Source organism: Uloborus diversus, chromosome 8 (genome assembly GCF_026930045.1).
Source record: "Uloborus diversus isolate 005 chromosome 8, Udiv.v.3.1, whole genome shotgun sequence".
Lineage (NCBI taxonomy): Eukaryota > Metazoa > Arthropoda > Arachnida > Araneae > Uloboridae > Uloborus > Uloborus diversus.
Window position 1 is genome coordinate 135,893,120 of NC_072738.1, and position 23,745 is coordinate 135,916,864.

Sequence of the window (23,745 nt, forward strand, 5' to 3'; positions counted from 1 at the left end):
ACACCCTTTTATATTTTCCCGCTTACATCAAAACAATTATAAAAAAGTTTCATATAATTTGAACAACTGCAACCAGTGCCAAATTCAAAAAAAAAAAAAAAAAAAAAAAAAAAAAAAATTAGGAACTCGAAATTTCTGTTGATAAAACGTTGCCCCCCTATACCCCGCATGCACCACAAAAACATTTATTCAAATTAGAAAACATTAAGGTATATCCCCTACACTAGGCCTAAAATTGTAACTTTCTTCAAAAAATTGTTTTTTTTTTTCGATACATATTTTTTAAAATTTATGGTAAATTTTACGAAATTACCAAGCTGAAAAATATCAACAGTAAAGTAGGTAATTAGCGTTAAATAGAAATTTTTGCTCTCCTGCAATTTTGAAATCTTCCACATAGTACTTAAAGATATGGATTTTTTCAAGGTTAAGTTGAATTTTTTATTTTAAATGTATTATTTTTTTATTACTCATTTGAAAATGTTGATCTAAAAATGAGCTCGCTAATAATTTTTGAACTTGATTTTTTATTTAAATTCATGTGTAAATTTTTAAAAGATAAATAGGAAAAAAATCAATTATTTAAAGAAAATTTTAAATTTTAGGCCAAGTGTGGGGCATCCAAATGATTTTTAATTTGAATAAATATTTTTTGTGGTACATGTGGGGAGTAGGGTTTAGGGGCAACGTTTTATCAACAGGAATTTCGAATTTTTAAAAAGTTTTTTTTTTTTTGGAGGGGGGGGGGGGGGGAGCTAGCATACAGGTGCTGGTTTACACTTTCAGACGCAAGTCGGCACGGGTTGCCGTTATTCAACAAACAATATGAAACATTTTTTCAAATTGTTTTGACATAACTGGAAAAATATAAGAGGGTATGACTTGAAAAATCGACTCATTTTTTGTGGGACACACTAAACCCACTTATTTAATTTTTTTTATTTTTGTTTATTTACTTATTTTTTGAAAAGTAGCGAAGTAGCGACTACATTTCAAAAGTAGTTTGTAGTTGCTACTTTTTAAAAAAAGTAGTTGTAGTTGTAGTTAACTACATTTGTAAGAAAGTAGCTGTAGTTGTAGTTCGCTACCAAAAAAATGTAGTTTTTCCAACCACTGGCCGAGAACCATTGTTATCGACAAGGGATTCACTGAATGATTCACCATAAGTTGGAATGAATTACTGGGCACGTGACAGGAAGAGCTGAAAATCGAAAGCGTTTTAAAGGAATTTTTAGGTTATCAAAATCCCGTCCTCTAATAATAATAAGAATAATTTCTTGATATGCTGTTTTTAATTATTAATTTAATCTTTTTTTTTTTTTTTTTTTTTGAACGATTTTAAGTTAAACATCGGAATAGCTTAAAAACTAGGTTTCTTTTTACAGCATTTTAAAAAAGTTTTTTTTTTTTTTTGAGCAATCACGATTGCTTATTGCTTTCATTTGACTGTTTTGATGTGCTATCATTTTATTTTACCGCCAGCACCCTGTGCAACATCACGGTCGACCGGCTCCTCACGATGCTGCTCCTCTAGCGAAAGTCATCTTCAGGTTGCGTCAATATCCTACACTTACACGCACGTACACACATACATACAAGCACATACACACACACATAATTTAAATTCCAGATGTCAAAATTCAAATTATTATTATTTTTTTAAAAAGAAAACTTATTTGGAATTTTTTATTGGCTGGTTCATCTTATTTTGATCCTATTAGGTTCGACCAACAGAAGTAAAAACATATTAATAGTTTAAACTTGAAACATTTTTTTAAACATTACTAAAGTGAATATGGTATAAAGTTTCACAGCATCATTTATACTATTAATAACACCGTAAAAGACCGAAATCTGGTAAATGTCGACAGTCACAAGTGAATGTCAAGATTTAGCACAGAGAACAGACATCGGCGAATGACGGAATATTTCTGGTAAATCATCGTGGAGGTAGACTTCTCTTGTTAGACTTTCGCATTAATAGCTTTATTTTTACTTAAATGACGCGTGTTTTTTTTTTTTTTTTTTTTTTTTTTGCAAAATATATATTTGCATTGATCTTAAGTTACGTATTTCAAGTCAATTTAGAGAGAGATGTAGCTGATGACAGAAAATCGATGTTAGTCAGGGACGGAAATAAAAATATCTTTTGGAGGGGGGTCCGGAAGTTGAATTTCTCACCCCCCCCCCCACCCTTTACAGCAATTCATACCAGTTTTCATGACTTTATTTAAAAAAAAAATAGGATCACTTACATAAATATTATGCCCTAATATGCTTTGAATGAGGACGTAAATTATTTTCACATTTCAAGCGAGTTAAATACTAAACCCAATATAATATCACTGAGATGCTATAAAATGAACTGTTTTAATTAGGAAAGTTGTCATAATAATTATAACACTAGGACAAGGTTATTAAATAAACCTATGCGTCATCATTTGAGTTTTTATTAATTAATTTATACTTTAATTAAGAAAAACTCAAACGAGTTCATTATACGAGTTTTGAATCAGTTACCGGACTTATTCTTGAAGCCATGATACAGGTGACAATTTGATAATACTGGTCGTTTCCTTTAATGTCATGGGGTTTTACAAAGAAATTACCATGCAACTTCTTTCATTTTGCATTTTTTTTATAAGCTGAAAATCTGTTATTTAGTAAATACTCGTAGCTTCCTGGATTGAAATGAATCTTTTAGGCACGTCTTTACATTTTTTTGAAACTGTTAATTACTGATTCCATCAATCAAGAATTAATGGATGAATCGTAATATTACGTTCCCTTGAATTCAAAACCAGCGAGTTTAATGTATTTTGCAGGATCTGACCTCTGACTTCAGTATTACTTCTTTAGAAAACAAAAATGCTTTTACTCAAAATATGTTGCGTGTGTTTTGTGTTATTTTCAAATAATTGCAAAAGAAAAAATATGTTATACAGAAGTCAATTAAAAATAATATAATAAGTGAAATAATTAAGTTAGTTCATCCTTTTTTTTTGGGGGGGGGGACCCTAAAATCCGCTATTGATGCTAGTATACGCCACGAAAGTCTTGTTCAGTTGTAAACGAACTTCTTGTCGATGCAGTCAAACTCCGTTTTTGTGAAAATCATCATAGCAAAAATGTTGCTACAACGATATGCTATAAGAAAATTTCTAACTTACATTATAATAACATAGGTAAAGAGTTATAGTAATTTCTGTGCAACGAAATTTCGCTAAAAGGAAATGGTTTCTCTGGTCCCTTCAACTTCGTTAAAATGGGCTGCAAAATAAATAGTGTATTAATTTAGGCTGTAGTAGTATAGTGCCTAGAAAGACCCCTTTCTAGACACCATTTAGTAGTAGTAAGAGATTTCATAACCTCTTTCGAGACATAGAATTTCGAACGACATCCTTTGTAATGCTGCCATCTGTTATCTGGATTGGGGGAATAATGTCATTTGCTCTCTAGATTTATATTTATAAGCGGCGAGTGGTTATTTCAAAATTTTTGATGGAGAGCCAATAGTATACGAAATACATATTGTAATAATAAACGATAAGATGTGTACAAAAAGGTATGATGAACATTTAAGGATTGAAGTATTTATATATTTTTTAAAACTTTTAATTCTATTTGTGTATCACCTGCAAAAACTGTGTCATCCAACGCGAACACAATTAGGAATGCCACTCTGTTTCATGGATTAAATGCAATTTGAAAGAAATAGCAATACATAAAAATATAATTTGAAAAAAAAAAAGTTGAGATTTGAAATATTTTTTTTTTCATAAACTTATAAGACTAATGTGAGGGAAGACCTTCCAGAAAAGTGTCATCCGAAGAAAACGCCCCCCCCCCCCCCTTTAGTAGGCATATTACCGTGGTAAAAAGTATAAATTAAAATTTTGGGAAATTTTTTGGAGTTGATGTTTTATATTTTTGATATGCTCGTAAACTCATTTAGGGTATTAACCCCCAGATTGGTGACATCCGGGGCGGACGGCTCCCTCACCTTCCGTAGTTATGTTAATTGCTATACCCTCTCATTTTTTAATTCGAGTACAGTATACCTTCTGCTATTTTTACAGCTCCAGCATTGGATAACTGTATGTAAATGTTTTGCTGTAATTTACGAATTTGTGCTTCTTCTAACGTTGTTTTGTCTTACTTAACTGTATGTTGTTCTGTTTAAATTTGAAACTAAAGATTTTTATTAAGGAATACAAATTGACCGAATAATGCTGTGAATGTGAAAATGTGCCATCATCTGAAATTTAATCAAAAGGAGAAAAAAAGAAATACTTCAGACTCTATGTCATTTCTTTTTATTCTACATAAACACAAGTTAGACAAGAGTAAAGTTCAATACATAAGTAATACTTTATTTTATCAAAAAATCTGTTACTGTTAAAGAGTATTTTATACTAAAATATAGCTTGATTCTTTATTGCTTTTCTACACAAAAGAGGAAATTTTAAAACCATATTTTATAATCATCCGGGTTATTAAATTTAATTAAGTTCTGGATATATACATTAATAATGACAATGTTTTTGTTACAATATGTATTTTTTATTTTTATCATATGTTACTAATTATAATCATGAATTCAAAATGTTTCAGCTCGTTTAGTAAATGTTTTAAAAGTATGCATACATGTTAAGGCACAAAAACTACAGAAAATGTACAAAAATACATAATTGAGTCACCCGTAGCAATTCCTGTGCAATAAGCAAACGCAATATGTTTATTCTATCTCACTTCTTTGGAATTTTAAAATAAAGTTTTACTTCTTTTAAATAAAAAAAATCAATTTTGTTTATTCTATGTATAAAAAAGAAGAATATCAATCACATTACTAATTAAAAAAATATTTTCTACCAACAACAGATAAGAAAAAAAATTATTTAGTTCCACTAAAACATCCCCAATGCTCTGACTATTTTTACTTAACGTTGCCTTTCCAAAAAACAAATAAATAGCGCAGACGATCATCAAAGTAAGTACGTAATAGCAAGTGTTGTGTAGAATAGACACAATGTGATGTCTCTTTAATTTTTTTATTACTAATGAGGAATGTAATTTAATAAAATTTCATACGATAGTGTACAGGAATCGCCTATAATAGAAATGGAAATTTTTTATTCATTAAAATAAAAACATATTTATAACATTATTTTAATCCTAACTAATGTGATAGGAAACTGTGTCATCAATAGTTAATTAAGAACGATATATGATATTTTTTGATAAAATACAAATTTATCTAACGCGAATAATTTATGCATCAAAAAAAGCTTTCCACAAATTGTAATCTGTTAAATTAATGGCTAAGGTCAATGGCTAAGGTACATCTTTCATTTCGATTATGAATGAGTCTTCACGTTTTACATCAATCAATCCATAAAACATATTTTAAGTAGCTTAGAGTTTATTTTTAATGTAAGCTCATGGGAGCTCATCTTCTTTATTTCTTTTCCATTTAATGTAAATTTTAGCACAACAAAAGCAAAGGAAAAAAAAGAATAATAATAATAAATAAAAATAAAAGAAAATAATAGAAAGGAATATTGATACAAATACTATTATCCAGGAACTATGTCATGTCCAAGAGCTATCCGGGATCAATGCCCAGGATTAGACACATGCTTGCAAACAATTTAAAATAATTATGAAAAAACTAAAACCATTTTTAGGTATTTAAAACAAACAAAATTTTAACCAAAACAAGAATTGATTGCAAAATCTGTGTCAGAAATTTAAAAAAAAAAAGCCTAGTGTTATTTCATGGAAGGTAAGCAAGAAGTTTAAACATATTTTTTTCCCCATAATTCACAAATGGTATATGCATACTTACTAAATTATGAGAAAGATAGTTCAATGTATCTCTGCATTTTTTTCTCCGGAATTTACCAGAAAAGTTAGTATCCAGGAATTATCTCGGGTGACTCTACTCAATAAACACCAGCATCGAATTCACTACCCGTAATAAACTTGAAATCGACCCTGAAAAGTTTTCAGTTTCGAAAAACAATTGCAATACAAAAGAACAATAATATTAATAAATAAACAATTCTTAAATACTAGTTTATGTTTCTACTTCAAGATTCTGTACTTTTTTTTCACGCATAATATTACTTAAAATAGTACGTAGATGAGACATATTTGCATGGTGCATTGACATAGTTTACGTACAAACTTCATGGATGCAACGGTTTTCTCTATTAATGTGAATTTTATGACATTTTAAAAATATCATTAAGCAAAAGTGTATAATGGGGTGATTTCCTTCAGTCAAAAGTACTAATTTTAGTCATTAAAATGGATAGAGTGAGCAAAAAACAAATAATAGTAACATGGACCCGGAAAATACTTCCATTTTCACAACAGTTTTTTTTTTAATTATTTTTTTAAAATGCCCGATTTTTCAAACAAGGCGTGGTCTTGATGACGTCACAAATGATGCACTTTGCCGCATCTTTCTACTACGTTTCCACGTTATGATAATCAAGCAGCACTGCGCTCTACGCTTGCTATCTACCATATCGTTGCCAATACACGTAAAGAAGCGAGTTAAATATTTTGCACTGTGAATGGCAACACTGAATGGCATTTCATCATTTGTGATGTCATCTGCAGAAGCAGTAAACAATGAAAGCGCTCTGATTTAAATATTTTTTTAAAAATGTTAAACGTAAACAAATTTGTCAAAAAATGTTCGGATCCTATGTTTTTAAGCATGCTCTTTCAGAAAAAAAAAACACTTTTAAAATTTTGGAAACAACCCCATTTATGACAAAGAAGAAATAACGTACCGAATTCGGCAACAAAACCAAATTAATTTCACATCTATGTTATTGACCATTGTAACAAAATTGGCCCAACATGTCTGTTTACCAACCAATGAAACAAATAAAACTCGGAAGAGTGATCTTAAAATCTATGATGGGATCTTATTGTTTGTATTTATCACCCTTTAGATTGAGGTTATGAAAATTTGTTCGTGATAACAAGGGTTCAATAAATAAATAAATAAATAAATAAATAACAACAAAAGTAATAATACTTAAAAAGATAAATAAAAAAATATTTTGCGAGTTTTATACAATTTACATATACAGTGGCTCCCAAAAGTTTTCGTACACTTTGACATTTTTTAGTAAAACCAAAATAACGCAAAACTGAATTCGAATATGAACTCCAATATTTTTGCACATCATTTTTATGTCATATTAAATACAATCCAGTAGTATTTTCAAAATATTGACGGATCTTCTTTTTGAAATGGGTAAAATAACGAAGAGACATAGAAATTACACGCCACAAATGTCATCGTACACTAAAAAATTTTCGAATAAATTCATGATTAAAATTATCATATGCCGTTTTTTTACTATTTTTGCATTGTGATGACCTTTAAAAGTCATTTAACTTTAATTTTTTGTTCATTTATTCCTTAATATTGTGCTTATTACTTTAAAATGGCTGGCATTCGTAAAAAAAGAACAAACACCATTTCAAATTTGAATTTTTTCCTCACAGTAGCGTAAAATTGGTTTGAAATGTCTCTAAATTAGTTTATTTATTCTATTCTATAGTAAAGTGGTTGATAAAATGCTTTTAAGAAAAGGTTCGGACCGAAAACAAGGTAAGAAAAGGTTAACCGGTAAAGTTGACAAAGCGTGATCGGAGATTTAAAATTAAAAAAAATATAAAAAATACACATTTGAGTGCTGTAAAAGTTTCTGCAGAGTTAAATAAAAAATTTTACATTTAATTTTTACTTAAAATTGTTCTTCAAGTTCTCTCATTAGCTGGATTAAATGGGACCTCTTCCCGCAGAAATGTTCTTAGTCGTGCGAAAACGGAAAGCTTACACTTTTCGTCGCAAATACAGTGATAAATAAGCTCAAAACGTTTTGGAATTACGTCTTACTTACAGAAAAAAAATGAATTCAACATTTTTGGTTAAACTTTTGTATAATTGTAAGTAGAAGAAAAAAATTAAGAACTTAATCTTAAGAACTTGGTTGGTTCAGTTAATAAGGACGGTGGAGGTGTTCTAATGTGAGGGTGCATATCAGCATCAAGACTTGGTAGTTTGGAGTTTTTTAAAGAAATAATAAATCATGCTGTTCATTTAAATATTTTAAAAACCACTTTTAAACTGTTAGCCAAAAATTTGGTTATTGGAAATAAGTTTTTTTTTTTTTTAATCAAGATAGCGATAAGAAGCACACGGTTTTCAAAGTTTGCGTCTAGTGCCTCGAAAATTGTCCTAAAGTTTAGAAAATACCCCCTCAATTTCCAGATTTGAACTTCATGTAACATATTTAGAGATATATGGAGGCTAGATTACGAAAATACACCATTGAAACGAAAAGCGAACTAGAAACAGTAAGACTCGAAGTGCGGTTGAACACCAAAAATTGCATAAAAAAAGAAAGAAAAAAAAAGAAATCTATTCCCAGACGTTTAAAAGGTGTTGTTGATACTTCATGATATTCTACTAAATAATAACTTAATAAAAAATAAGATTATTTAATAATATATAGACATTTTTTAAAGTGTACGAAGACTTTTGTGAGATAAAATTTCCGGCACTTTTTAATTTTTGATTTAAAAAAAATTAAGTTTTAATATTTTTTAAAAACTTTTCATGTAGTTTTGTTGAAAATTGATCATAGATCTTATAATTAATTACCTATTTCGAAATATTAATTCTAACCAATGGATAATGGCCTATTTTGTTGAAAGTCGTAGGTGTACGAACACTTTGAGGAGCCACTGTATATATATATATATATTAAAGTATCTTTAATTTCAAACTTATATTAAACTAGGTGCTAATTGCAAGTATTTTTAGTACATTCGGTCATATACAACTATTTTCTTAGTTAAAATCATTATGTATGTTATCGGATACAGAAATCTCAAAGACTAGAACATAATATAATAAATATAAAATGACATGTATTTACAAAATTTCAATGTAAAAATCTAATGACAACAAATGAAGTGAAGTAAAACCGAAAATATTGATGAGTGATCCTTCGTTTAAAAACATGATGGCTCGGGTGAATTAGCATGATGAGGTAGACAGTTGGAGTCGATCAGCAAAGCGTTACAAGTGTTTGGTTGTTCCCCTCCTAATGTCGCAAAAATGTCCATTTTTTTCGCAGTATTTCACTACGTTGCCTTGCAGCCACAACTCGTTGGAACAATGTCTTCAATGACTGTTTCGAACATTTGTCTGTCGCCATCGTACATAACGATTGGTAGTGATTCTCTTGATATTACAATGCAACTGGAGTTCTGAAATGTGAAAATGAGGAAATTAGAAAAATATAAATGATTAAAATAGTAATAGTGTATACTGTATATGACAAATTTCATCTGCTTTGTTGCAAAACATTTTGTAAGATTCAAATCTAAAAGGTAAGCGATCAAATAGGCATTTGTCTTCTAGGGCAGGCATTTAGTAATACGGTCGCGTCGGTATTCGCAACTCTAATAAACTATACGGGGCGCTGCAGCCACTGTCTAATGGCGGATGAAAAGGTAAAACAAACAAATGCCGTAAATTATAATATGCTTTGACGCTTAGTGAATGACAGTATTTTTTCATCGTGTTTGTGGGAAGCTTTTTTTTCTATTCTTCTAAAATTACATTACACCACAAACTGTCTGAAGCCATGTAATTTACCCCAAAGAAAACACGTGGAATAAAATGTTTTACATTTTTCTTTAGTATTATTAATCACGCAAGGTAGCGTATTCGAGCTCTGGAATTGAGAATTCCTAAACTGTTATTTCGTTTAACCATCGTCTGTACTCTTTCTTTATTTTTGGAAGAACAAAACTATAGAATTTTTTAAATGTTTTTTTCTTAATCTGCGAATAATGTTTCTCGCCTGCTCTTGGTGGTGATTAATATTATTTAATGTGGAGTACCATTCTGAATTTCAACGTTTCTCCTAAAAAAATGCAGACTTGGAATTTATTTATCAAACGAGAGAAGCAACTTATTTTTTAAAATCCGAAGATATGGGAGAGAAGAAACACTATCAGGAGGCACCAAAACCAAATAAGTGATTTTATTCCAGATTCTATATTATTTACAGGATTTTTTACGAAACTTATTGAATGTTGTATTAAGTATACTTTGTATTTAAACATGGTCTTTAACTTAATTTAATACATAAGAACAACTTTGAGATCCAAACGCACCGATGGAATACTCACCCACGATTTACTTCAATTCTGTTCTTTAACATTGTGAAAATGATTATGTATTTAAAGCAGTATATTTCGTTTAAATAATTCCGACTTATTTCGGTCATGTCTTGTAGGGATGACCCCGATTATATAGCTTTACTTTAAATTCTAATAACTGGCAAAATTTAAGGAAAGTGTAGAAATGACTCTGATTATATGGCTTTATTTTAAACTCATAAAATTATGCAGTTCAAGGACAGTAGATGGGTTGGTAGTTGTGGTTAAGCGGAGAAAATATGAGGCAGTAAACCAAAGGGAGGTAAGTGAACTTTTTTTTTTCTCTTGAGTTAAATACATTTTCCAACTGTAAGTTAGGCTTTCATTGGAAATAAGTACTAACAGCATCTATTGAGAGTTTCTTTCATCAATTCAGCCAGTTATCTGCATTTTTTCGATTCTATTTGTATCGTTATACATCGTTTTGCACTGATTGTGGAAACGGTTTGACTTCCAAATCGTTTAGTTGAAAATTTAGGGTCTTCATTAATTATTTTTTTTAACTGTTCGAAATAGAAAACGAGCTGATGTGTGCATCACATGACTTCGTTTTACTCCAATTTTAATGTCATTTTCCCATTATTGGCAATTTTAATGTGATTCAATAGTTTACTCTCTAAATATCACCACTAGTGGTAATCAAAACCAGATTTAAAAAAAAAAAAAAAATCGCCAAATTTGTTGCCAACTTTGTGACAAAATTTGGCAACCAAAAGATTGGCGATATATCGCCAAGTGTCCGCTAAATTATATCACCACTTGAGTATACATCAAAATTAACAATGATTTAACCCAAAAAGGGGCAAAAGACCCCTTTAGAAACACCCGAATGCAACCAAAAGGAGAGGTGCACAACTAGACCCCACTAGGAGTCTACGTACCAAATTTCTAGGACATACCGTTCTTGAGTTATGCGACATACATACGCACATATACGTACATACGGACGTCACGAGAAAAGCGGTTGTAATTAACTCGGAGAATGTCAAAATGGATACTTCGGGTTTTTATACGTTCTAAGGCTCTTATCCGCGTGTGGTCGGGTTGAAAAAAAAAAAAAAAACTCAACATTAATTCGGGGGTGAGCAAAATGGAAATTAAGGCAAAATTTTGAGTGAAAATTTTTTCGCGAATACAATACTTCCTTCTTTGTAAAAGGAAGTAAAAAAGAAGAAAACTTTGAAAAGTAAAAAATGCTATAAATCCAAGTTCTGACTAGATAAGCATACATAATTTTGTGAAAGCTCAGGAATATATCCGACCAGTTAAAAAAAAATTTTTTTTCGCTGTTTCATCCACAATTTATACACATTTATTATACATATCAAACTAAATAAATCTTTTGTAAGGTCTATTTAACAAACCAATTGAAACAGATCAAATAAAAAATCAAACTGCTTTTACAATTAACACACTATATTAACAAAAACAAAACTGAAGCGTTTTGATACTCACTTATTTTATTCATACATTCATAACAAATAGCGCAGACAGAATGAAATCAATATGAAACTAAGCAATGATGTTTTTTCGATAAAAACAGGATCATGTATTTCGTTGAAAAACGTTTTTCAAAATTGATAGGTTTTGGAATGATAGAAAGAACTATCCAGGGTTTCGGATAATCGTGTTTTCATTGCTCCATGATAAGATTGTGTCATATAATCGGTTTGATCTCTGTTATAATGTTTATCAATACAACAACTTATGTAACGCAGAAGTTCGCAGTCCAATATTGGAAGTTTGTAAATAGAAATATACAATGTTCAAGAAGAGTAAAGAATGTTCTTCTGCAATGCTTTGTGCAAACCAACATTGGGGTGATATTTGAAGAAGTTCTATTTGTTTTGCACTAAACTGTTGTAGAACTGTTTACAAATGATATGAAGGTTTAGAAAATATTTTCAGAAGTTTTGTATGTTTTGTATTGGCAATTTTACTTTTAATAAAACTTAAAAAGCGATCATTTTCACTTCGAGCATTGTATTTTGTATTTTGTTGGGACGAAATCGGACATCCGTGAGTTAGAAAAATTGGTAAAGGAAGCACGACGTGCTTAATTTTGTTCGAATCACCGTGCATACTTATATAAGTCTATGCTATAAGTAGGTAACGTCGCACCTTTTTATTAGGTTCCTTACAGTTGAAGTTTCCATAATCTTGAATTAATTTAAAATAAGCAAATGAAGAATCACTTCATTTTACAAACTTTTATCTATTAGTTTGTAATAAATAAGAAAGCCTTTATCTATATTCGTAGTATCCTTAAATTAGATTTAACTGCTCAACTTATCGTTATTTCGGGAAAGATGTAATTGAAAAATAGAACCAATGTCTCTCATTGCGCTCAAAAGTTAAATTTAACTTTCTGAAATTTCTATGTTATTTTAAATGTGTGAGCTCTTGAAAGATTGATATTTAAATAAATGACAAATACGAGAGTAACTCTGAAAGAGAATAATAAAAAATAAAATAAAATTGAAAAAAAAAAAAAAAAAAAAAGAACCGACTTCAAAATTGCTCTCAAAAGTGAAAATTAATTTTATTCTTTAAATACCATCGATAATGCTTTTAAACATAATTTTTGAAGTTGGCGCAGAAACAAAACGTAAAATCCAGTGTAACCATGCTTCGTTCATATTTTTTTTCAGAAAAGCATCCAAAGTTACAAACGAAACATTTATATCGTTATTCAAAATGCTGTCATCAATGCATAATGTATGTGATAGTGAAGAAACTGGGCCTGATTAAATTTATAGTTGTATTTGAGTTATGGCTGTGAATGATTTTATCTATCGTTTTCGCGCCAACTTCAAAAATTATGTTTAAAAGCATTATCGATGGTGTTTAAAGAATAAAATTATTTTTCACTTTTTAGAGCAATTTTGAAGTCGGTTCAATTTTTTTTTCAAATTTTTTTTTTCTTTCATTCTTTTTAGTGTAAATGTATGTATTTAAGAAATAGTAAAAAGTTACCATCACAAAACTTCACATTTTTTTCTTAAAAATGCTCCATACTAAAAAAAAAACTATTGACACGCGTTAAACTTTAAGCGATTGGCACTAAAAACTTATCTTTGTTCATGATCTCTGGAAATCATGTGTAGTTAATTTAATTATAACCATTTAAGTATTGCGTTTTTCTAACTAATTTACATTTCACAGCATCTAAGTTGCTCATGATGCAATCCTGTATTTTCTTACTTAGCCCCGATCATCTGTTATCGGCATAGATGATAACGATAAAAATACTACAGAGTAGTTGAGGCAAACCTAATGGCAGCATTGTGAAGGCTAAGCAGATCCTAATTACTGCATCACCTCGCTTCCAGGTTAGGTTTACCCCTACTATGGAGCAATAGCACTGAAGAAAGGAAGATTTTGATAATTCACATAGGGTTACTATAAATCAGCAGGGATACTAAAATAAAATTATTTACGCCAAAAAATGAGACGACAGTGCCAGATTCCCCATTATCGAAATATCCCTCGAAAAAATTTGATGCTTGCTTCAGAGAAGCCTTTATTCAAAATTATCATTACAATTACTATTAATGTTACTGTTGTATGGCACCAAACTTTCATAACAATGTAATGATAATGAATAAATACCTTTGTGCTGAAAATTAGAACAGTTAGTAATCCAACGTTGTGAAATAATTTTGCAATTTTTGTGCTTCACAACGTTGGATTACTAACTGTTCTAATTTTCATGCAATAATTTTGCAATTTTTGTGCTTCACTACGTTGGATTACTAACCGTTCTAATTTCATAACAATGGGTTTCATATTTAATCTAATAGGGAAATTGCATGAAATTTATTGTTTTTTGCCCATGACTTTTTTCTAAAGGACAAATATGGTCAAACAAAGTAATGGGAACTAAGTTAAGCCATCCCCTATCCATTAAAAAAATAATAATCAAAATCGGTCCACTAAGTGAGACGCTGTGAGTGAACAAAAAAAAAAAAAAAAAACATACATACGATATGAAATGATAACCGCCTCCTTTTTGAAGTCGGTTAAAAAACTTGGTTTTTTGTCGTAATAAATCTAACATTTACTGATAACTGAGGAGTAATTTATCAAAAGGGAACCTATCCATTTTTTAGCAAAAACTCATTTTATGTCTTTTTCCAATTCTTTCAGATGACCTTAATCAAATCTTTTACTCTCAAGAAGTCCAAACGGGGCAAACCCTATTTTATTTAAGGATGAAGTCTAACTTTTTGATCAAAAGGTAACAAAACCGTTCTCTACACTTTTTATTTTGAGCGAAAGGGAATAAATAGATCCTGACTAAATCTGTAGTGCGAAGACTTTTAGATTCGCATGCCCAAATTCCTCAAATGTTAATCTGCTAGTTTTGTGTGGAAGTACTTCGATAAGAGAATATGAGAAAGTGATACGTTAGGGTTTTGGTGAAATTGGAATTCTCAAAATTCAAGTTTTCGTTCAAAAGGGCACGTATCCAAACTTAGGATAGTGATATCTCCTTGTGACACAAACAGTTCTTGCTATGAGCAATAACATGCTGTGCTTTTGTGCTCAATTCTTTACCCAGAAAAGATGAAAAACTATTTTGATTTTACCGTAATTCGCTTTTTTATCTCCTGAACATTTTTGAAAAAGGGATATGTTCCCTTTTGATAAATTAGTCCTCAACTGTCGTCAACTATGCCATTTTTGTGAAAGTAACCCATTTTTGTGCAACCTCATATAGACTATAGAAACTTTTGACGTAGCGGCTGTCGAAATGTAAACAAAGCCTTCGAAAACATTTTATAGTTGTGTACTAATACGTAGAAAAGAACCTCTGCTGCTTTTAAGACCTTCTTTTAGTGATAAAAAAATATTTAAACTGAAAGGGTTGTTATTGTTACACAACGATTCTGCATTATCGTGAGAGTCTCAGCTTATTTTAAATTCCTGAAAAATTTAATATTGTATTTTTATGTTATCGGAGGTTTATAACTCGAACTTGCAAGTGCGTGTTTGTTTTGTTGAAAGGTTATGTTTAGGCTATCTTAAAGTTAAAAAAAACCATGTTACATTATTGAGTCACCAGTTTTTAATTCTGAAACTGTACTATTTCAAAGACATATCATTCGTGCGTGCGCGTGTTGTCCTATTGAGAGGACGTTGCAGAAACACAAGTATCTCCCATGAGAAGTTATGTGAAATTTTGAGCGGGATTTAATCCCAGTGACACTGTTTGGTAAAACTTGACCACGGAGAGATAGCGGATGACCTTGCAGCGAAACATCATTTGTAATGAGTTGAATTCACCTAACAGTAGAATCTTTACTAATAATAAAGCTGAAAGTCTCTCTGTCTGGATGTTCGGAGGATGTCTGGATGTCTGTAGGATGACTGGATGTCTGGATCGCAGTGACGCGCATAGCGCCTAGACCGTTCGGCCGATTTTCATGAAATTTGGCACAAAGTTAGTTTGTAGCATGGGGGTGTGCACCTCGAAGCGATTTTTCGAAAATTCGATGCGGTTCTTTTTCTATTCCAATTTTAAGAACAAAAATATCATAAGATGGACGAGTAAATTACGAAATTATCATAACGTGGAACCGTAACATGGGTACAAGCCAATTGGCGAGAAAATTCACCATACGTTATTTGTAAATATACAGGCAAACCAAAAGATCTTTTAATTTTCTATTACGGGCAAAGCCGTGCGGGTACCACTAGTTAATAATAAAATTTTAATAATGAATTGAAGGGGTATGGAGCGATACTTCGCACAAAATCAATTAAAAGTTTAATACTTGGTACACATAGGAAAGCTTTTTTTCTTTTATCGTCCTCCAGTGAGCAACTTGGTAGTAGCAGTTATTACTAGACTTAGAGCAGAGACACAAGATTTTTCTTTCTTTCTTTTTGTAGTAGAAAGATGACTTACTGAATGGTTTTTGTTTAATCTAAGGAGTCTTTGAAGCCATGTTGGATAGTAAGATGGCGATGCCTCGTTGGATTTTGCTTCACCTTCGCATTTTCCATCGCAAAATGTCCAAAGCACTCCTTGAGGAAACACAATAAACTCATCTAGTCCCAAATCTAGAAAAGAGAATAAAAATATATAATTGGAAAAATTTATCTCAACAGCAGAAATATGTTATGTATGAGACTGCATGTATATAATGCATTTAACTGCAGTGAGCGGGTAAAGGAGAGTAATAGCAAATATTTCATTTTTCTCTTGCAATCTTTTCATCTACAGTACGTTAGCTTTATATTAAAAGCTTCCTTATGTGGTTTCCGCTGAAAATAAAGCGCAAAATAAACGTCAAACTCATAAATTTCCCTACTGTTAGTACTGAATCCAAAGCGCGTTTCTTCAAATATCTCGAAAATTCAGTTCTGCATATACTGCCGTTTGCCTGCCCACTGCAGTACAGTCCGTTTTAAAAGTCCTTACACACAAATAGACTACTATGTTAGGATCGGCAATAATTTTAAATCCAAGATCTATGGAGGAAGTATTGACCCCCCAAATCCGCGCCAATGTCTGTATGGTCTGCGACTTCTTGTTATCTTCTCCGCATAAAATCCAGATTTCTGTCTTGTATGAATCACTTGTTTAGTTTTTGCAAGAAGCAGGAGCAACTGCACTAAGTTTATCTGTTTTAGGAATTTCTGGGAGCCGAGTTTGCCTCTTTTATAATGTCAACACATTTTATATGCTATTTAAGATTGATGCGTTACTGGGTCTTTGAATTGCATGTATCCCGCTTTCTGCCCTACCAGGACACCTTCCCTCCCACCGGCCAGGAACGTGTAACATATAAATAACTCTTGTGCAATAGTACAATATTATAAGTGTCCCTCTGTTGACGAATTCTGCTCGTTCTTTACACAGAAATCAACTTCCACTGTTTTAGTTTGCAATGTTATACGTATCTTCAAATGGAAGAAAAATTGATTTTTAGGTTTATCACAAAAACTACTAAAGATTTTGAGTTCAAATCCTTATATATTATTTCTGTAGCCTGTTTTTGGTTTCTACGCCAGATTTTCCTCAATTCTTGATCGATTTCTTTGATTTACGCCTTATTTTAAAGCTTATGGTGCTGGCTACTGACGAAAAATAGACCCACGGTCTAAAAATTGTTTTTTTCAGCCGAAAAACCTGTTTTAAAGAACAAGAATGAGGTTTTCGGTTAAACTTATAACTTTAATTTGCGCTGTGACCGACGGAGCTGAATAGCTTGATCGGCAGAGCGCTCTCTTCGTAACCAGGAGAATGCGTGTTCGGGCCCACGTCCGGACAATCTGCAACAAAAAATTAGAGAAATATCGTGCATTACATGAACACTTAATTAAGTGAATAACAACTATGAAGGAATAGAATAAATGAGAAGGAAACGATCCTTGCTGATATGAAAACTTGAGGTGACTTTGTGCTAAATTACTTCGGAAGTGTACGTTTTTTCTTTTTTTTCTTTTTAAGCATTGGCTCCGGTAAGAAAATTAAAGCATAATGTAAGCGAAAATATAAGTAACAGGTTTAAGATTTCAGACTACAATAGAATTGTTTATTGTTCAGAAAAAAAATAATAAATCGTATATTGAAATCAGGGAGATTAAAGGGAAGGAGATAAATCTTTACTATGCAGAAGTGGCAACGTTTGTTCAATTTTTCCAGAGGGCGCTGTATGTGTACCGCTCCCGACATTCGTAGCAGATCAATGGAAATGATGCTAAGTTTCTCATTCTTTTAAAGGCAGCTATTAAAGCAAAAAAAAGAAAAAAACTACTGGAAATTGGTTGTAATAAGGGGCCACTATAGTGGACGATGTACGGCTTTCGTCCACTGGAAGTTGGCGCAGTATTTTGATGGAAAAATTTATTTTATTTTTCATCACCAACTTGCCGAAATCGTCTGCTATTAATATTGCGCTGTGCGATGTTTTATTTTTTACGAGTTGGAATGTTTCTATTCCTGAAAATAATTGACGAAATGAGAATGTAGTAGAATTAATTACGTAAATACTTTTTTTAATTAGTTGTAAATTTCGTGACATGCTTCGAGAACTAATTAAAGCGAAACAATTTTTTGCTTTCACGACCTTTAACAGATAAAAATAAATGTTAATGTTCTATTCACTTAACTTCAAGCTGATATTGATTGTAATAATTTTATTCACGTGTTTACTCACTGCTTAAACAGAATTGTTATCATTATTTTTTTTATTATTATTGCAATTTTTTCTACAACCAAATCGAAAAAAAATCGGGAAACCTTTTTCATTTAAAAAATACACATGATTAATTTCAACAGAAAACCCCACAAACTATCTCAAAAAAGCGTTCTGAGGTATAATTTTTTTGAATGAATAAGGTTTCTCGATTTTTTTTCCATTTGGTTGTCGAAAAAAATGCAGTAATAAGAAAATAATGATTACAATTCTGTTTAAGCAGTGAGTAAACACGTGAATAAAATTATTGTAGTCAATATCAGCTTGAAGTTAAGTGAATAGAACATTAACATTTATTTTTATCTGTTAAAGATCGTGAAAGCAAAAAATTATTTCGCTTTAATTAGTTCTCGAAATATGTCACGAAATTCACAACTAATTAAAAAAAAGGGTTTACGTAATTAATTCTACAACATTCTCATTTCGTCAATTATTTACAGGAATAGAAACATTCCAACTCGTAAAAAATGAAACATCGCACAGCGCAATATTAATAGCAGACGAATTCGGCAAGTTGGTGATGAAAAATAAAATAAATTTTTCCATCAAAATACTGCGCTAACTTCCTGTGGACGAAAGCCGTACATCGTCCACAATATTGGCCCCTTATTACATCCAATTTCCAGTAGTTTTTTTCTTTTTTTGCTTTAATAGCTGCCTCTAAAAAAAGGAGAAACTTAGCATCATTTACATTGATCTGCTGCGATTGTCGGGAGCGGTGCACATATAGCGCCCTCTGGAAATAGTGAACAAACGTTACCACTTTTACACTAGAAATCCCGTAGGACATTTCTCTCCTTCTTCCTACTCCGTGATTGAAATATATATTCTTCTAATGAGTTTTTGACTCTTTGTGCAAATAAAAAAATTACTACCTCAATTTGAAGGGTAAAATATATATTTTTTCTTCTTTTTGCAAAAAAACAAATAGCTTATCACGTTTTTACTACATTCGAAAAGCTACGCTTAAAAAAGAGCATAGTTCAATTTATTTTTTATTTTAACCGTGTTGTTAAATGATGAACACGTGCTGCCATCTAAGTCATAACGGTTCAAGCAGTCTGCGGTAACAAATTGTAAAAATTTCCAAGAATAAAAAAATGCTTCTTCAATATCTTATCTTATATATTATTTCCTTCTCATTTTAAAACTTATCAGGCTGGCTAATGAAGAAAAATAGACTTACGGTCGAAAAATCAAGTTTTCGAAAGCGCCCCTTGCTGTTTCAAAACCTTGATGCTGCTTGTAGTTCTTATGCATTTTTTAAAAGCAAAGTTCTAATGCAGTTTTCCATTTTTTACGTCGCTTTCGGCAAAAAAAAAAAAAAAAAAAAAAACAAAAAAATACACTGTGTGTGTGTTCATATTTTAATAAAGCTGAAAAGCACTGGACTTAATTGTTCGGTTAAATTGATAAGTATTTTTCGGTAGAGCGTTCGGCTATAAACTATCTGAACTTCGCGCAAGTTTGGGCTGTTCGAAATAATATCAAATTTATATTAGTATTACGCATTACATGTACTCATAACATACAAACGTAATAAAATAAATGCAGTGGGAATGCTACTTGGTGTTCCGACTCCTTTATTACAGTTATCATTCGGATAAGTTGACTGTTAATCGAAGAGTGTTCTTCCTTTTTTTTAAGCTTTGGCTACATCCAGACCACTCAGCATAATGTTAGCATAAAAAAGTATTAGATTTACCTAAAGGAAATCCTTTTTGTGCAGAAAAACATTTTTATTGTATGCTGAAATGTAGATGTTTCTAATAGCAGTGTTCGACCTTTTGTACAAATGAAAAAATACTCAGCCAAATTAAAACTACGAGTTTCACCCAGTAAACCTATAATTTTTTATTCGCGCGAATACGATATAAAGCATTAAAATTTTTATCAACTTCATTAGCAAGAAATCATTTTCTACTCCTCTGCTTTCTGCTTAAGAGAAATGCATTTTGTCTACGTTTGAAAAATTGCACTTAAAAAACGGACTCAGTTTAACTGGTTTTGGTTTTGAATTTTAAGTGTTCGATTAAAAGAGAAACATGTGCGAGCATTTAAGCCGTAACTCATAAAGCAACCTTCTACGTGAAATCCTTATATATTATTTCTGTTGCCTGATTTTGGTTTCTACGCGAGATTTTCCTCAATCCTTGATCGATTTCTTTGATTTACACCTTAATTTAAAGCTTATCGTGCAGGCTACTTACGAAAAATAGACCCACTGTTTAACAATTGTTTTTCGGGCAAAAAAAACCTGTTTTAAAAAACCAGAATGAGGTTTTCGGTTTAATTTATAACTTTAACTTGCACTGTTACCGATAGAGCTGAATAGTTTGATCGGCAGAGCGTTCGATTGGTAACCAGGAGAATGCGTGTTCGGGCCCACGGCCGTACAATCTGCATCAAAAAATTAGAAAAATATCGCGCATTACATGAACAAGGAATAACAAATATGAGGGAATGCATGAGGTAGAAACGCTCCTAGCTGTTATGAAAACTTGATGATGCAACACGGAGCTAAATTGATACTCAATTGTAAGGGTTTTTTTTTTTTTTTTTAAGCTTTGGCTCCGGGAGGAAAATTAAAGCATAATGTAAGCGAAAATATAAGTATCAGGTTTAAGATTTCAGACTACATTGGAATTGTTTTTTGTTCAGTAAAATATAATAAATCGTATGTTGAAATATAGATTCTTCTAATGCGTTTTTGACTCTTTGTACAAATAAAAAAATACTACCTCAATTTAAAGCGTAATATATATATTTTTCTTCTTTTTGCGAAAAAAAAAACAAATAGCGTAGCACATTTATACTACATTTGAAAAGCTACGCTTAAAAAAGAACTTAGTTCAAATTATTTTGTATTTTAACTGTGTTGTTAAATGATGAACACGTGCTGCCATTTAAGTTATAACAGTTCAAACAGCCTGCGATAACAAATTGTAAAAATTTTCAAAAATAAAAACACTTTTCGGCAAAAAAAAAAAAACAATAATAATAAATAAAATTACCTGGGTTTTTGTTTTTTTTTTTTTTTTTTTCTCGGTAGAGCGTTCGGTTATAAACTGTTTGACTTTCGGGCCAGTTCGGGATGTCCGACATAATAGCAAATTAACAGTAATATTACGCATTACATGTACTCATAACATACAACAGGTAACACACGTAATAAAATAAATGCAGTGGGAATGCTTTTTGGTGTTTTGACTTCTTTATGCAGGCTACAGTTATCATTCAGATAAGTTGACTGCTAATCGAAGGGTGTTCTTCCCTTCTTTTTAAGTTTCGACTCCGTCCACACCACTGAGCATAATGTAAGCATACAAAAAAGTATTAGATATACCTCAAGGGAATCCTTTTTGTGCAGAAAAACATTTTCATTGTATGCTGAAATGTAGATTTTTCTAATAGTAGTTTTCGAATTTTTGTACAAATAAAAAAAAAATACTACGCCACATTAAAACTACGAGTTTCAACCAGTAAATCTTTAATTATTTATTCGAATACGATATAAAACATTAAAATTATTATCAACTTCATTAGTAAGAAATCATATTCTACTGCTCTGCTTTCGGCTGAAAAAAACAAAAAAACATTTTGTCTACGTTCGAAAAATTACACTTAAAAAACGAACTCAGTTCAACTGGTTTTGGTTTTGAATTTTAAGTGTTCGATTAAAAGAAAAACAAGTGCAGGCTTTTAAGCCGTACATAAGCCTGCTATGGGAAATTGTCGAATATTCAAAAATAAAAACACTTACTTTTTCAACCGAATTTATTACTTTTCTAGAATGTTTGTTTCAATCGCTACGTGGAATCTTCCTCATTCTTTAATCAAATTCCATGTTTTACGAATAATTTTAAATCGTATCATGCTGGCTAATGACGAAACATAGACGCATGATCTTATTATATTTTTTTCGGCGAAAAACTTCTTTACTGTGTTTTATTATGCATTCCTTCAATGAATAGCATTCGAAAAGGAAGGCACAGTTGCTAGGTTTGTTGGAGCGTCGTACTGTTAATCAGAATGACGCCAGTTCAAATCCGTGCCACTAAATATCTCTTTAATGCTTCTTTTTTTTCCGTCAGATGCTCATATGGGCAGGACTGTATTTGCCACAACTTGTTTTTTCACATGCAAAATTACTGATTTTTCACGTGTCACTCAGCCACACTTTTAATGATATTTATATTTGCATTGAAAATACGTACAACCAAAAGGGGAGCGATGATCAAATTATCACAACGTTGTATTTAACGAGGTTTTGTTACTGATGTCTTCAAATTACATGCCTTCTCTTGTGCGCTTACTTTTTTCCGTTTACTTTTTTCGGTTTTTCTTCATAATATTCTTTTTTTTGAAATTTTTAAAGAGCGAAATGCCTTATGAAACGATTCGAAGTACAGTGCGGAGTTCCGCACGGGTCGACTAGTTTTACTTAACCGAATAAAACCTCTTCTAGATTTTTTACCCTTTACAACAAGATATAGTTATCGATCAATTTATTTTCAAGGATTAGTTTAATAATTCATAAAAAATTCAAACTTTTATTTTTGATATAGTAAATGTCTTTTTATTGTTAGATTGATTCATACTTTGATTTAAAAAAACAACAATATTTGCCGTACCCAAGGTAGTTTAGGTATTACATGCAAAAGTATCAAAAATCTTTTTCATACGTGAGATCGTTTTTTTCTCAATTTAATATTGAAGCAACGGTTGAAGAAAATTAAACCCAAATCAGCATAATACGAGTTAAATGCCAAATATGTGATACAGAAGGGGGTACAAAATTTAAAAGTGTATTTTAAGTCTTGAACCTGCTTGTTCATAGATTCGTTATCTCCGTCTATGCTATGTTGGCTGTTATATCAGTATACGAGTACATGAAAGGTAAAAAACGCAAAGTCGCAAAAAAAAAGGAAAGAAAAAGAAAAGAAAATGTTAGCGGGGAAATGAGTTTTAAGCTTTTCCTTTGAATGATATTTTTGCATTACTGCATTGTCATTTGTGGGTCTCTATAACAAAAAAAAAAAAAAAAAAAAAATCGACGCACCAAGAAGCAATCATCCGATTGCTTCGAAATTTTGTATGCATGAGTGTTTTAACCAGATATACAAATGATTATAATTTGGTGTCTAATGAATCAATAGTTTGATTTCCAGCACATCGAAACTGCGCATCCAGCAGATGTATATAAAGATCAGTTCTTCAACAGTTGTTAAAACTTTCGGTTTAATTGCGACTCAGATTACCTTTCAAC

General features: G+C 31.2%; 1 protein-coding gene across 1 annotated transcript in view; it reads right to left on the reverse strand.

The window, feature by feature from the left end:
- Nucleotides 1-8,944: 8,944 nt before the first annotated feature.
- The window catches only part of LOC129228618 (bone morphogenetic protein 7-like), a 38,849-nt gene continuing 24,048 nt past the window's right edge, over nucleotides 8,945-23,745 (reverse strand). The window contains exons 7-8 of the mRNA XM_054863300.1: nucleotides 16,181-16,335; nucleotides 8,945-9,306 (exon numbers count right to left, since the gene is read on the reverse strand). Coding sequence (XP_054719275.1) covers nucleotides 9,181-9,306; nucleotides 16,181-16,335 — 281 coding nt within the window. The 3' untranslated portion in view covers nucleotides 8,945-9,180. The remainder of the gene's footprint in view (nucleotides 9,307-16,180; nucleotides 16,336-23,745) is intronic.